Source organism: Odocoileus virginianus, chromosome 19, assembly GCF_023699985.2.
Source record: "Odocoileus virginianus isolate 20LAN1187 ecotype Illinois chromosome 19, Ovbor_1.2, whole genome shotgun sequence".
NCBI lineage: Eukaryota > Metazoa > Chordata > Mammalia > Artiodactyla > Cervidae > Odocoileus > Odocoileus virginianus.
The window spans coordinates 10,042,498-10,059,421 of record NC_069692.1 but is presented as its reverse complement, the minus strand read 5'-3'; the positions used below and the strand labels follow the sequence as shown (position 1 = coordinate 10,059,421).

Below are 16,924 nucleotides of genomic sequence, written 5' to 3'. Positions count from 1 at the left end.
TAGGAAATGGGGAGAAATTATTCTTTGTGCTGGTGATTAGAGTATTTGGTGGGTGGTTGGGTAAATGCTCTGAGTCACAAAATTTATTTTAGGGGTAGTTGGCTAGGGTATCTATTCCCTATGTTAGGCTTCCTCTCTGAGTCACTGCAGGCCCCTGGTGTCTGAACCCTTCCAAAGAGACCATTACATATGGGGAGGGAAAGAATGCACTATAACATAGTGAAAGCAGCAAGACGACAAGTGTTCAGAAGTTGGGTTTGATTTATCTGTGGATCATTAATTAAATAAAATGTGTATTTTTCTTATACTTGATAGGCCAACTTCATTGACTTAAATTGAAGGAAACAGTTGGCAATCCTTTTTTATGTATTAGTAAGATTACTAAAAGAGTTATATAGCATCTGTTGAATATGAGTCAATTTCTTGGTAATAATTTGAGACTTTTTAACACACTCTGAGAAAAATTGTCATTTGATGACTTGCCGTTAACAGGTGAAATTTTCATCTTTTTCTAGGTGCATCCAAATGAACTAACAAATGGGGTCATAAATGCTGCATTTATGCTTCTTTTCAAAGACCTTATCAAACTTTTTGCTTGTTACAACGATGGAGTGATTAATTTACTTGGTAGGTAGAATTACTGAATGGTGTCTATGAAGAGAGATGGTATCAGAATGCAGAGATTTAGATACCACAGACTTCATAAAAAATCTAAAGACATAATTCAGGTCACATTTCTGTGTGTGTTCTTACATCAAGGTTAAGTGCAGGGAATGGAAGGCACTGTAGGTATTTTCAGCAGAAAGGGATTCCATACGGGGGTTTTGGTGCTTAGAAAATTTTGGATTGCCTGAAGGAGCAGATTCTGGACTTTGCCTCTTGGATTAAGACTCATAATGATGAATAACTTCCACTGTGCTGACAACCACCTCTGAAGCCACCCCTGACATGCTCCTATTTTGATGTAATTCCATTCGTCTCACCATCTTTCCTTCCACATAAAGTGAAAATGAGATAGAGACACTGCTTGACGATTGGCCTGCAATAAAAGATTTCTTTCTACTGACAAGTCACCCCTTCCTGGGATGTAATGGTTCAGCAAACCTCTTCCAGTTGGTGCCAGTTTGAGAAAACATCTCTAAGTCAAGCTTGATTTATCTTTTCTCTCTGTTAACTGGTCATAGAAAACTCCCCAGCGACCATAGGCATCATTGAATGGGGAGAAATAGCCATCCAGAAGACGTGGGTGCAGTGGGAGTTGAGCCACCTGTTCATACAACCTTACCTAGGTGTTTAGGAGCTACTCCAGGCTGATCTCTTATGTTACCACCTCCATTTGGTGATGGATTATATTCTCACACTTGTTCAACTTTATGATTTGATGTATTAGATACTGCTTGGTCTTACAATCACTTGGTATTCTCTGAGGTCAGAACCGTCAGTCTCTAGAAGCAAGCCAAGAGCAATTTTTCTGAAGGAGATTAGTTACTGTCTAAGAAAGATATGGCCCTGCTTCAAAGCACAAGAAGTGTCTACTGTATTTTCCTACTGGTGTATGCCAGAGCTGTCCTGCAGCACTTGGATCTGCTGCAGACACTCTGAGTGTCTTTCCATCCGCAGGATCTAAAGCCCCATGGGGCTCGAGGTTGGAGCAGCTGCAGAGTCGTCCTTGATCTGGGCCCTGCTTCCATGTGACACTGTACCAGATGCTCTGTTTAGAGCAGCACATACACGTGTTGTCTGTGTTACTTCCAAAACAGAAAAACTCAGCAGAACGTCTGCATTTTCATTATAGGAAGTGCAAGGTGAAGCAGTGTGTCTTTCCTGTGGAGGGGACCTTTGGCCCCACAGAAACTGCATTGAGGTAGCAGATCCCTAGGCTTCCGTAGACTTTCCTTCTCTTTGACCTGCATGTGACTTATTAAGGCACCTAGCATATATGAAATTCTTGCCCACCAGCTATGATCAGCCTGATGTCGTCAAATAGTATCCATTGACATTAGGACAGCCAGAGAGATTAATATACTTAAAATTTTAAGACAATGAGCATGTACTGGCATCCTTGCAAGATGAAAGCAAACTACTTTTAATGGGCTATGCTTACTGGACTATGTACAAAAGAACTTGCTAGTTTGATAGATGCTTATCCCATGTCAGGAACTGTGCTGATTTTATGCTGGAAAGGACAACACATCTGGATGTCTGCAAGTGAGAATCATCACCTAATCAAGGTTTCAGTAACCTGTGGTTCATCTCTAAAATCCACTTACCTTTTGTACAAACCAGATATGAAAGTTTAACTGGGAATATGATGGAATTGCTACCCTGTAGGTTTGCAGAGATCAGGAAGCCGGTGTGAGGATTCTGCTAGGTTCAGAGTATTTCTGTTCCATCTACGTATTCAGAAAACTGGGAAAATAACCAATGTTAGTTTTGTGCATCCACCGATTGTAATTTTTTTAATCTCCTAATCCCCAGAAAGCCTCCACTCAGATTGGCAGAAAATAATAGCAACGTTTTTGGGATCCCTAGAGAATAGCATCGGCTTAGAGCCTGTGTCCCTGAAAACTGGGCATATCCCTTTCCCACGTGTGTAGTCACTCTGGTAAATGTCCCTTTGCCATAGAGGAGAAATAGATGCTTTGGGCTGTCTTTCAAGGCTTTGACTCAAGACTATCTGGAGGGCTTGAACCCAGAGTTTGTAATTCAGTAGATCTGGAGAGGGAGATGGCAACCCTACTCCAGTATTCTTGCCTGGAGAGTCTGTCGGACAGAGGAACCTGACAGGCTACAATCCATGGGGCCACAGAGTCGGACATGACTGAGCATGCACGCACACACATCTAATTCAGTGGGTCTAGGGTAGGGCCTGAGAATCTGTGTGTCTTGGAAGTATCATTACCGCTGATCTGTGGGACTTCCATTTGGGAACCACTGTGTTGGAGCTACTCATGGATGCTCAGGCCAGCATCCTGAATCGGTAATTTTTGGCCTGTTCACTCACATTGATGAATTATCAGTGACAACACAAAAGAGAACATAGTGGTCCTTCTTTCCTGCTCAGAACCTTTAGAATTTGTTTGATTTCTCTAGGCTTATATCAATTAGGATTGTCCAAATAGGAAAAAGACTACAAGACATCTAGTTCACTTGTTTTCAGATCAACATGAGTAAGTTTTTGAGTGCAAGTAAGTCCCTTAGAATATCTGGGAGCTACTTATGTTAAAAATTATTTTTTTTACAATTTAAATTTAACTCAGGGTCGTGTATCTTATCTGGCAGCCCTACTGCCAACATGATCGTGGACAGTCTTGCACTGCTTTTAGTATGTATGGTGTTTTCCTCTTGAGGCAGACTTTGTACTTGTCTCCTGAGGTTAGGCTGGATTGCTGGGTTCTACAACTAATTCTCTGAATCAAAGCAGTTGGCAAGGGGAGAGGAGTAAGAAGTAGAGGGATGGGGCCTAAGGAGAATTTTTATTCTCTCATGGCAGATGGGCTTCCCAGGTGGCACTGGCGGTAAAGAACTTGACTGCCAATGCAGGAGACAGATGAAGCTTTGATCCCTGGGTCAGGAAGATCCCCTGGAAGAGGAAATGGCAACCCACTCCAGTATTATTGCCTGGAGAATCCCATGAACAGAGGAGCCTGGTGGGCTACAGTCCATAGGGTCAAAAAGAGTTGGACACGACTAAAGTGCCTTAGCACGCACGGGGAAGGTGGGGTGATTATAGAATCTCCAAGCAAGGCAGGACCAACATCTTCAGACTGAGAAGGAAACGCTTTTTCCAGCAAAGGTAGCTCATTTTGGTTTGAATCTACCAAGTCCTTTTCTTTCTCAATAAGAGCCCTAATGTTCACAAAGGAGGCCACGTTGAGGCTAGAAATTTAATTTAGCCACACATGTTATAATTCAGCAACTCACAAGATTAGACTCTGACTTTAGCGATGACAGCCCTGTGACTGCAAGGATAAGATTATTGCAGGGCAGCATGGAGTACCATAGTCTGGCTGGAGCCTTGAGCTGGTCATTTTAAATCCTGTGTTGTCATTTTCCTTTTTAAGCTCTCGGGTGGAGTCAGAAGCAGGCGCCCTCCCCACCGTTCCATCTGCCTTGTTCTCATCGTGGTTCTCTCCCAGCCGCTGCTTGTTCTGATAAGCTTCATTCTCAGGTGCTCATTTCAGAAAACCACAGGCCATAATTTAAGTAATTTTTTTGCTCCTCTGCAGCACGGATTCCACGAATCCATTTCTCCTCTGGCTGCAGGTGGTCATCTCTGCCTTCAAATTCAGTCAGGTTGCATGTCTGATCCCAGACTCCCCACTTTATTTTTGAGGGTCTGATTTCTGAAGCCAGTTCAGCGCTGAATATTGTGTCTTATGCCAGAAACAGAAACCACTCTATATATTCTAAATAGAAGAGGATTCAAAACAAGGGGTTGGGTCCTCTTGTAATAGCTGGAAGCCTGCAGGAACTGGTTCAGGGCTCGGCCTCCGGAGATGCTTCTGAAGTCATAAGTTCCTGTGCCCTAGGGAAGCTGCTCCTTCTGAGGCCCTCCTTGAAGGTGTGCTGATGCTGCCTCGGCTGCCTTGCAAACTGGAAAGCTGGAGAAGCGACCCTGGACGTGCAATCCAGGGATTTAGGGGGTCAAAGCCAGTGGCTGTGACTGTGGCCATTACCCTCGAAGCCCAGCAAGCTGGAGGTGCCAGTGGAGTGCTGGGGAGGATGTCTGCCCTCCCAGGAGCTCACCACTTACCGTGAGAGACAGCTGGACGGCTACAGGAAGCCCGCTGCTGCCTCAGTTTCCCCTTCCAGATCACCCCGAAGTCTGTCTAATGTGCAGAACTGAATTTTGCCATCCTGGCTTCTCATGAGGATAGAAAAAGAGTGGACTCGGGCACACCAGTGACTGTCGAATACAGGGCCCTGGGAGGTTTTGCCTTTTGTGGGGAAAAATTCCTACCTGTGGCTTGCCGTTCAAAACCACATCACTTTTATTTCAGGTGGGGGAGTTTGTCAGCAAGCCAAGTAAGATTTTTGCCAGCCACTTTTGCTGGCTGATCTTACTCCTCTTCTTTATGGCTCATAAATGTGAGCTGTTGCTGAAGTTCATTTTCAGCCATGTACTATTTGGCTTTTTCTGTATGCTCTTCACTAGAAAGCTTTTATCTTCATTATGATGAGTCTCACATCTATACTTTCAGTTCTTCCCTTCCTCCTGAGCTTCAGTTTTGCATGTCTACTGATTTGTTGGCATTTAAATTTAGATACTGCATTCTTTTTTATGGAATTTAAAAAAAATTTAGCTGTGTCGGGTCTTCGTTGTGGCACACAGGCTCTTTCACTGTGGTGCACAGATTCTCTAGTTGTGGCACAAACTCAGTAGTTATGGCACATGGGCTTAGTTGCGTCATGGCATATGGGATCTTAGTTCCCTGGCCTGGGATTGAACCCTCGTCCTCTGTGTTGCAAGGCAGATTCTTAACCTCTGGTCCACCAGGGAAGTCCCAGCTACTACGTTCTTACCTAAAACTTGGCAGTCTCTGAAACAGCTGTTAAATTTGTCCTTAACCTCCTTGTTTCTGTTTATAATAATTATAATTAGTTACAGTAATTAGTCTTTTAAAAGTTAGAAACTCTCGTTGAGTTGCCCATTTACTAAAAATCCATGCCAGTCAGAAATGATTCATTCTCATCCTCTCTCCCCAGGGTACCCCACTTTCATCCCCGCTTCTGTTTCAGGAACATTGGATTTAATGCCCTTATGATTGATTTAGTGATTAAAGATATTAAGTCACATGACTCTCTCCTGTTGTCTTGAACAGTTCCTTCCTTCAATGCCATGTAGCTGTATGTTGACTTTTTTGAAAGATTGTCCTAAACACATTTTCTCCTTAAAATAATAACAGTTCAATAAATATTTTTATTTAATTAGGATAAAATGGTCTCTTGGCTGTGATTAGGAGCAGAAAAGAAGAGTTGTACCTTTTAAAAATTAGAGACCTGAGTTCTCAGAGGTGATAGTTGTACACTCTGGCATTGAATAGTCTTTGTTCAGCATTGTTGTCAACTTGGTCTTGTAAAAGTAACACTCTAGAAGATAAAAGCTACACTCAGTATCCTGAGTGTTTTGAGACAGGTCTGTTTTTGTTTGTTTACTAAATTGTGTTGGGAATTAACTGTATATTATAGGTGAGTTTCAGTCAAGGACTTCATGACCAGTTCTCTGTATCTAAAGTTGGAATCTATAGTGGTGTGGATTTTTGCAAGCATTTTATCGCTCTGACCTATGAATAAGAAGATGCTTCCCTTACTGACTAATGGTCATTAGTAAGAGTCCACATGCAAAGTATGTTTGTTTCACTGGAATAAGATACCGTTTCATCTGATCCTTTTCCTAGGACAGTTTCTCTGTGAAAGTCAGTACTAATATGACAAAGGACTTTATTAGCACTTTATAAAATTCATGTTACAAATATCAGTATTTGATCATTTCAAATACTGAAAATCAACGTGTTATCTTTAATATGAAGGAAAAACATGCATTTCTAGGCCCATCCCCTCTGTTAGAAGTGTCAGTTTCTCTGGTTTCTAAGGGGATAAGAGGACTTAAGCTTTGCACTGGTCAATACCTGTTGCCTTTCTATGTCATTACCACTGTTACAGAAACATTTATGAGATTATAACCTAAAACCATCATCATTGAATCTCTTTTGTTCCTTAATCCTAAATTACCAAGAAAAATAAAATACAATAATATAAACAATTTAAAAAGCATACAGAGGAGACAAAAATTGCTTAAAATTTTGGTGCATTGGTTCTAAGAGGAAATTTGGATTATTCAGCTTGATTTCTCTTTTTGTGTTATTGCTGAAGATCTAATTCAAAGACATAAACTCAGATTATAGTTAAAAACAAAAAGTAAGTTAGATACTTAGAAGAAATTGTTTATGGGAAGATTATTTTAAAAGAAAAAAAGTGTGTTTTACAGAATAAGTCCTAATTTTCAAAGGCTTAAACTGGAAAAATTTGTTCCCGTATAGCACCATATGTAATTTTGTCTCCAGTTTAGAACACAGGGTAGGGTGGATAAAGAAGGTATCCTAAAATTTGGTCATTTTTTAAAAGACCCACTTTCCTCTCAAATCTTAACAAGTAGGAAACAGTATGTGTTTGTTTTCTTGATCTTTTTGCTTCTCTCGAATGCCCTACAGGGGCATATGTTAAAAAGTAAAATTACCAAAAGACTGTCAACAGAAGGTAATGAGTAGCTACCCTTGATAATTAGTTCTTTGTGTAATTATATATTATTAAACTTATGAAAATTAAAAATACTTTTGAGGTAGTAAAATAACATGCTGAATGAAATCCAGAACTTTCAGATGTGAGAAAGCATAAAAATAGCATACGTTTAATCTTGTGCAGATATAAAATGAAGAAGATACTGAGCCATCAGTTACAATTTAAGGTTGCCCGGGAGCTATTGTAGACATCAGCTGACTGTGTTTCTATCTGCACTAACAATAATTTTTGCCTGAATGAATGGAGGAATAATTGGCTAGGGAAACCACTGTTAACATACTAGTTTTCTTCAAAACATGTGTGGAGAAGATACAGTCTCATAGGGAGGCAGAAGAGAGCAGCAAAAGGATTCTGTAATTCTCTAGAAAGTTAAAGATTGAGAAAGAGGATATGATTATAAACTAAAAGATATGACACTCCACTATTTTATAACTAAAAGAATAATGTTTGAAAGAATTAGTTGATTGGTAAAATCTATTGTTATTTATATGGAATGTAGACAATTTAAAGAATTCTTTAATTCAGGGAAGTTTATAGATGATTACTTATAATAAATAGATTATTGCTTTATAATGAACTAGTAAGAAAATAAGGATGCTGTAGGATGCAGTCATAACTTTTGAGATTGTTATCAGCAAGAATTTGGGGCAATTTTCCAAAACTGAGTACTAGGGTATACAGATCATGAAGTATATCTATCTTTACAATGAATATATTCTTCTGCTTTAGCTGTATTTTCATTATTTAAATTGTTTCATGTGAGACACTTTAGAACATAATACCTTTCTTGAACTACTGAGACCTCCCTTGTTTTCATACTTAGCATAAGTTTTAGTGCCCAGTTGTGTTAATTCAGACATTAAAGTTGTAAGTAATAGTATCAGTGTAGGCTTAGAAGAAGATTGAATACAATACTCTTTTTGAAATGCTTATCTGTCTCTCCTAGAAAAGTTTTTTGAAATGAAGAAAGGACAATGTAAAGATGCTCTGGAAATCTACAAGCGATTTCTAACTAGGATGACACGCGTGTCTGAATTTCTGAAAGTTGCAGAGGTAAGTAATATAAACTCATATATCTGGAGTAAAAAATAGAGTTCATAATCTGGCAAGACATTCTGCCACAGAGTCAAAATGTATTAGGGGCAGAAGTCATCTCATCAGGTTCTCACCCAGATCTGTGCTCTATACTTCTGCATTTCAATCAGAAGGTCGTTCTGTGTCCAAATAAAAGTTTCATGGATGCTCAGCTCACTCACAGCTTTGCAAGGTGGTTCATCCCTCCATCTCAGCCAATGACTGTTCTTGATTGTAAGAAAGTTATTCCTTTGTATTGAACCCTAGAAAAAAGTCCTTAAAAAGTTTGTCGATTGTTCTCAGTATGTAAATGACAGACCATAAACTCAGACCTTTCTTACTTTATTATTTTGTCAAAATGATTTAAACACAAGGAAAAAAGGAAACAAAGTATAATTAATTTTATAAAGTTTATAAATTGTTTCTTAAGGATGTCTCTTTATAAGTAATCACAGTAAATGTGTAGCTATACAGTCCTGTTCCTGGGGTTATCTGTAAATTGGTGTTTTCTTTTACAAAATTCAATAATCAACTCATACTGATAGTGGAGATTATGACATTTTACTACAGTCCTTTGTCAGGATGATATATGGGATCCCTGGCATCTCAGCTAACTGATTGCTGATCCCTCAACTTTGTGAGAGGGGTTCTGAAGCTCATAAGCAAAGAATAAAATGGTGTGGACGTGGGACATTTATGCCATGTTTTTGCTGTTTTCACCATTTTCAGGCTATAACACAAGAATAGGAGTTTTATACATGTAATTTCAAAAGTACTCTAGTCTGTTATTTTTCAAATTTCATTTAGTCATAAGAATAATTGTCATATTCAATTCTAAGATGAGAATAATCTTGCAGAATGCTATCTCTTGAGCTTAGACCCATTCAGTTTATAATCAGAATTTTTTAAAAAAATTATATATAATATGGAAAACAAAAGGTAAAGACTAGCTGTATAAATTAATGCTTTAAAGCATTCATGTGTACTTCCATGGGTTTACTGAAGTTGGTGGCCTTAAGAAGAATAGAACTGCTTGAAACTTTTGCTGCAACACAAGTTTTTTGTATTTTATATGATTTTCCCATGATTTAACCATAATTATCAGTATAATCTAGTAAAATTTGCCTACTTCTTTTCTGTGAAAAGATACCTAAGCATCCAGGGCAGAAGATTATTTCACGGTTCAATTAATTCCTGGTATACATTCTTTCCAGTGTTCTCATCTGATATTGTGTATATCAGAAAAATAAAGCATTGCACATGTTGCAGTTTGAGGTATATATTTCTCTAATCAACATGAAAAGGCTGGGATCAAGGTCTCCATGAGAAAAGGGGTGCTTATTATCAATTCATTTTATTCTTACATGTAAAATTTTATTTTGTGTCTCTTGATAACTTCATGTTATCTCAGACCCATTTTAAGCTGCTGAGGAGATATACAGAAGTTAGATGTCATTTTGAGAGTTTTAAGTATTTTTATTTTATTCAGACTTTATGACTAAGACTTTTTGTAAATTAGATGAAAAAAAACTAAAAGTGAATTGCTCAGTCATGCTCAACTCTGCAGTCCCATGCACTGTAGCCTACCACGCTCCTCTGTGTATGGGATTTCTCTGGCAAAAATACTGGAATGGGTTGCATGCCCTCCTCCAGGTATCTTCCTGACCCACATATCGAACCCAAGTCTCCTGCAGCTCCTGCATGGCAGGCAGATTCTTTACCATCTGAGCTATCATAGAAGCCCAGAATGGATACTAATTGACAAAATTGTTTTTAGTAGAATAAATATTAATCACAAGGGGCTGTGTTCTCTTTCATATCTAAATTACATTGTCCATAATTTAAACACTAACTGAATACCAATGTTTAGTGGTTTGATTATGAATGTTAAATACAGAGAATTTTCAACAAATGTACAACCCTTCTCTTTCTACGAAAAGTGATTGTGTGGGTACGTATGTATGGACTTCCTCCCGGTAAGCTACCTTGTCGTTAACACCATTTGTCTGAAGGACGTGTAGGAGACTTCTACAATGTTGTTTATGAAATATGACTTTATTATAGGCTGTTTGGCAAATGTTAACATTAAGTTGTCCATCATATTAAAAGAAATACCATAGTTCTTATGGCCATATCCAAATTTTGCAGAGGAATTGCTTGAAGTACAGAAAACTTGCCATGTTTTGAATTCTTACGCTGAAGCTTCTAAAGCAGACAGCTGAAACTTTGTAAAATGGTTACTTAACAGGTAATAGGCATGTCTGCTAAACGCACTTCCCTTTTATAGAACTAAGTTATTCTTAGTTTGTGATTCCAAGGTAAATACCAATTCGTAGGAGTTATGTCTCCCAGAATACTTGCAGACAGAAAGTGATGAGATTTCTGTAATACAGTCACACTTCAGCTCTATCCCCCTAGTTAAGTGTTCAGAGCGGTAAAAATAGCAATATAAAGGAAGAATTCCTAAACTGTGTCTTTAATAGAGTTACCCACTTAATAGAATCACATCACCTTTTGCCTACATGATTCCAGTATTAAGACTCTATAATGCTTTTGGTTTCCCTGGTGGCACAAACGGTAAAAAATCTGCCTGCAATGCAGATGACCCAGGTTTAATCCCTGGGTCGGAAAGATCCTCTGGAGAAGGGACCGGCTACCCACTCTAGTATTCTTGACTGGAGAATTCCATTGACAGAGGAACCTGGTGGGTTACAGTTCATGGAGTCACAAAGAGTTGGACACAAGTGAGCATCTACTACACACACATAATGCTTCACACACATAACTTCAGACATGCTGACTTCATTCATTTTAGTATTTTAATAGATCATCTAAAGAGGTATTGATATACGGAAGGGTGAAATTGCCTTAATTTATAATTCCATAATTTGAAAGAATGTGAGCTTAAGGATGACACAGACAGCTCCCAACAAAGAATTACCACCCCAAAATGTTGATATCACCAAGGCTGAGAAAGCTTGCTGGAGATATAGAGAAGGCAAAAGGAAGAAGTTAGCTCATATGTGTCACTCACGTGGATTTTCCACTCTCCAGTTTGACATACTGTCTTTGCAGAAGCCTGACACTTACACTTCCTGTGTGTGCTTCTACATTTCCATCAGCTTAACAAAGCCCTTTGATTCTCAGAGAGATACGTGGTATAACCCACTTTGTTTCTGTAAGCCTCAGTTTCCTCATTCATACAGCATGAGAGAATTGAAGTTACGATTTGTATTTTATCCCAACTTTTTATTTTGAATAATTTTCAAATGTATAAAAAGAGTTGATAGAGTTGTATAGTGAACCCCTGTATACCCTCTTCATTGATTGACCTTAAAAAAGTGAATCTATTCCCATATTTGTATTCTTACTAGCTCTTTCTTTTTCTATCCCTCCCTCCCTTCTCTTCCTTCCCCAATCTACCAAGATTAAAAATTCACATGTGCTTTTATCTAGTAATTCTACTTCTACAAATGTGCCCTATAGATGTATCCACACAGGTGCAGAATGATGCGTGTAGCATTGCTTGCAATGGCAAGAGATGGGAAGCAACTTAAATGTTCATTAATAAGTGACTTATTAGATAAATTATAGGATAAGGAAGCTGCTTCAAAAAATGAGGAAACTCTGTATATTAATATGGATGGGGCTCTAAGAACATTGTCAAATGAAAAGTATAATCCCAGTGCATATGGTATACTGTTATTGTATAGTAATGTGGGAAATAATTAATGCATTTATATATTTCCTATCTCCTTGTATATGCATAAAGAAACTCCAGAAGGATACAGAAGACACTAACACGGTGATTCTCCCTGTTTGAGGAAGCATGGACACTATACCCTGAATGAGTTATTAAAATTAATTGAGTATTCTGTGTCCAGAGGACTGACCAGGCATTTAAATTTAGCTTAAGCATTTAAAAAAATTTCTAGTTGCTATTAACCATGGAGGAAATTTTTTACACTTCAGTTTCTTAAGTTCTTTTTTGGGGGGTTCTAGTTAAATTCTGTTCATTTGTTATTTCTAACTCTGTTGCCAAAATCATTGCTCTTTTGTTGATTGGAAAGCTGCACAAAAAGCACATATTCAGAATGAGATTAATGTACATAATAACAACTGTTTTTTAGCAAGATTGAGCTGTGCTTTTAACTAATACTCTAGGTGATCTAAGAAATTAATTTTTAAAATCCTGTTAAGTAACTTTTTTATTTTAATCCACAGCAAGTTGGCATTGATAAAGGTGACATTCCTGACCTCACTCAGGTGAGTGATTGTCTAAGTGAAAAACTTAGTATGCATGAAATTATTAACCCATAGTTTATCATAAATGGTCTTACTGAGGGCAGAGTCTTGTAAGCATTTGATGCATTTTGAATGTAGGCCAATCACCTTTCTTGGAAATCATTCTAACTTACTTATTTTTTCTAGCTATTGAATATATTTCTAGAGATAATATGAAGATTTTCCTACTCTTATAAAATCATTTCTTTTTAAAAGGCAACTGAATACACTTATTGAGCTCATTTTTTCATTCTTAAATCAAAAGGAAGCTTTGAATAATGTTTAAAAGGTGCTTTATCCATGAAACATGACTGTGTGTAGGCATGTAATGAGAACATTTGAACTATTTTTCTGCTTCTTCTAGTTTTCAATGTGTCCCAGGGATTGAGAAGGGGCACAAATGAGGCGAACACTGATGTCATATTTCTACTACACTAATTTTTTTCTCCCCTATGAATGGGTGGAATGCCTATATATGAAAAAACCTTTTTTTAAACAAGTAGTAGTGGTAGATAAGTGAATTTCTGGAGACTTTCTAGAAAGCAAAAGCAATTGTAGTGCTTCCTTATGAATCCTTTTATCTGTCAAGAGAGTACACTGTAGAGCTCCTCTGATGTAGAATTGAGACCATTCACACATGCACAGACTTATTGTAGGACTTTTCTCCTAATTGGCTGGAACTGTTTTTGTTTAATCAGCTTGTTGGTCTGTTATAGTAAATTTCTATCCCAAACATGTTCTTTAACTCAAGATAGGTGATAGGAGAAAGTATAGAACTGTCGTCATATATATATCAGTAATGAATATATGAGTTTTCTGTCTTTGTAAATTAAAAAAAAAAGTTATTATTATTACCCCTTAAAATGTCTCCATATTTAAATAATGTTAACCTTAAATTTTTGTTAAAAATCAGAGAAACCCAAAGTAATGATCTCTGTATTTACAGTATTAAAATATCAATTAAATACCAAGGATTCTTTATAAATAAAACTCAAAAAACAATTCAGAACATGAGGGCATTGTGATTTTTTTTGGGGGGGGGGTGCATTGTGTTTTTTGATTTAAAAGTTGGGCAATAGCAAACTTCCCTGACAGTCCAGGGGTTAAGACATCACACTACCAATGCAGGGGTTGTGGATTCGATCCCAGGTTGGGGAACTAAGATCCCACATGCTGTGTGGTATAGCCAAAACATAAAGATAAAACAATAAAAACTGGGAGATAACACCTTCTATTAGAGTATCTTATACTCTATTATGGAAGTATTTTATACTTCCAGTAGCATAAAGTATTTTTGCTACTATGAGAAGATAGTGTTCTTTAATCAGTTACATACCTAAATAAGATATTGGTATCATCTTGGTTATGGTTAAAGATTAAGTGTGCATAAAATACTATTAAAATATCTTTATTAGATAAAGATTTATGGATTTTGTACCACTATAATAAAAAGCAAAAAAATCAGTGTACTTTCATTTAAAATTATTTAATTATAATAAACATTTTCATGGCAGTTTTTAAAACTAACCCAGATAAATTATATGTTAACCCCCCCAAAAAAGGTGGATATTTAACTCAGAGATTAGCTTTTAGAAATGTTGAATTATCTTTATTTCAACTACATAGACTGTTCTCGCCATGGAACAGAAGTAAAACTATATTATTGTTTAATAGGCTGGCAGGTAAAATGAAAATAGGTCCTCAGTTGTCTCACTTAGTTTGGGCAGAGTCTGAAGGGAGACAAAGAAAGGTTTAGAAGAATATTTAAATACCTTTTTGTTTTTAAAATTAGAAAATTATTAAAAGAAGATTTACAAACTTGGGTTTAATTTTAATGATATGTAATATTCATTATAATTTATATAATCTCTCAAGTCTAGAGACATAATATTTTATTTAATGATGTTTGTATTGTCATAATTTGAGGAACAAAGCCCCGCCCTCATCCTTAAAGAAGATAAATCTTGCTCTGGATCTTGTGTTAATAGAAAGCTGTTCTGATGCAGAGATTCATTAGACACTGGCAACGCTCTCTCCTCTGCTTTTGTTATGACCTTAAGAGTAACATAAACTTCAATATTAACATTTATTTTAAAATTACCTCCTTATTAAAAAAAAATCCTCTACTTCATTTCTCCAACATATATTTAAATCTCAATTCAAGAGTATTGTGTGATTCTGGTATTTCATAACAAGTAACCTAATTGTGGTTTTTGTTGGGATCATTAGCAGCAGAACTGAACACACTGCCTAATTTTTATTTAGAAGTCTCCATAGGTCTTATTGGAGGCTCATCATTGGATGTGGGGTTTAGACCCATTGTGACATTCTGGTCTGATCCAAGCTGAAAGGTGAGCTGTTTTAAGGTTAGTCCTTCAGATAGGGGTAGACCAGGACTAATCTGGAAATGGGTCAGAAATGCCAACCTGGGTGAAGTCTAAGATCTCTGAGATTAGATTCTGCTCTCTGCCAGCATTGTCTGTGGCAGCCATGACTATTGAATCTAGCCACGGCAATGAACAAAAGTACCCACCAAGGAAGAGGATTAAAGAGGAGATGGGGACCAGCAGGGCAGTAGGAAAAGGCTGTTCCTAACTGAGAAAGGATTAGAATTCCTTTTGCAGCAAGATGACACAGAGGAATTGAATGGATGTCTTTTAACTTAGAAAATGCACAATAAATACCAGTGTGACATCTGTAGCCCTTCTTAGGTTGTGCATATAATAGCATCATAACAGCATTTTAAATGATTTATAAATATTGAAGAAAAATATTTTTAAATACTCAAAAGTACAGTACTGGATAAGAAGTGAATGTGATGGCAGAACTGAAATATTTCTCCTCAACCCTTTCCAATGGTTTCTTAGAACTAATGATCAAAAATTAGAATGCTCTTTTCGTTGCTTTTTTTTTTTTAATTTGGTTTTAATGATGCTTTAGAATCTGAAGCATCTGAGTTGTAGATGGATGGTTCCTTTCAAAATCAGCTATGAATTTGTTCTAAGAAAAGGATTTTCAAAATATTATTTCCTGTTTGGTGTGTGTGCATGCATGTTCCAAATTTAATATATCTCCATTTATGAAAAACATCTTAGGTTTTGATATCAGGAATTCTGGTTGATGTGAAAACTACTGGTAAAGAAAAGTCTCCTTTTAAAGACTGTACCACTGAATCAGTAATCATGATATATCACTGTTATTTATTCGCTTTCACAAGCTGCCTCTTATTATTTGGGTTGGTGTTTTCATCTGATGGGTCTATTGACTTCGGCATCATTTAAAATAAGCCACTAAGGATACTGCTAATTATTCTGAAGTTCCTTTTACAACAGCAGAGGCATTCTCAAAATTTTGCCCCTTTGGAAATTTGAGACAGCTTTCATTTTTGTCTGCTGCATGGCAGGATGTGCTCATTGCCATAGATGGAGTTGAGAAGGCCAGCATTCCTACACTCATGAATTTTTTTATCAAAGTAGTTTTTTCCCTCTGAAAATGTTTGTGTTTATTTCTGTTAGATTTAAAATGTCCTAATGAGAGATATAAATAATAAAGCATTTTTGAACCTCTAAGGTAAAGTGCTGCAAACTTAATTTTATGTGCAATGTATTGCAAAGTAACACCTCAGAGTGTTTTACAGTCTGTTTGTCTCAACTATTGTGATTTTTTAACTACTACTTTGTTTTTAATTTTTTTCTTAAATTATTAAGAAATTAAAAAAATGAAACTGCAAAGTATCATCCTAGTTTTTTACTTTTTGTTTTAATTAAGAAATTATTTATATAGGAAAAAACTACTTCTTTTATTATCAATTTGTTGTCAATTTAATGTAGTGTTCTCTATTTTGTAACTATAAATAGCATTCTTTAAACAGATTTAGTGCAGAGTCACATTTCTTTTACATTGCATTTAATATTCAGAGGAACTAAATCTTTTAAAAGTTCTATGCCCAGGCCTCCTAGGTTCCATTATTATGACCATTATAATGATTATAATTATTACAATACTACAGTTTCAAAGTTATCAAGTGTGGATACATCTAAAAATTGTGAAGCCGTTTCTGTCTTCTTCTTTTCAAGGTTACAATACATATTCTGTTTATTAAGGGATCACATCTTAGTAGTTTATAGTTTTGCCGTAGAGCAAAATTTCCTTTATCTCTTGAAAATTCATTTTTGAAAGCTTAGAAGTGTACCCTTAGTTTTAGTTTACTGTAATTTGCTAGGTCCACTTTTACCTGAGCAGTATTTAAAAATTCTAATTTTAT

General features: G+C 36.7%; 1 protein-coding gene across 1 annotated transcript in view; it reads left to right on the top strand.

Moving 5' to 3' along the window:
• The window catches only part of SNAP91 (synaptosome associated protein 91), a 166,489-nt gene that overhangs the window by 70,132 nt on the left and 79,433 nt on the right, over nt 1–16,924 (top strand). Inside the window, 3 exon segments of the mRNA XM_070449843.1 lie at nt 516–627; nt 8,249–8,355; nt 12,601–12,642. Of these exon segments, the coding sequence (XP_070305944.1) occupies nt 516–627; nt 8,249–8,355; nt 12,601–12,642 (261 nt within the window).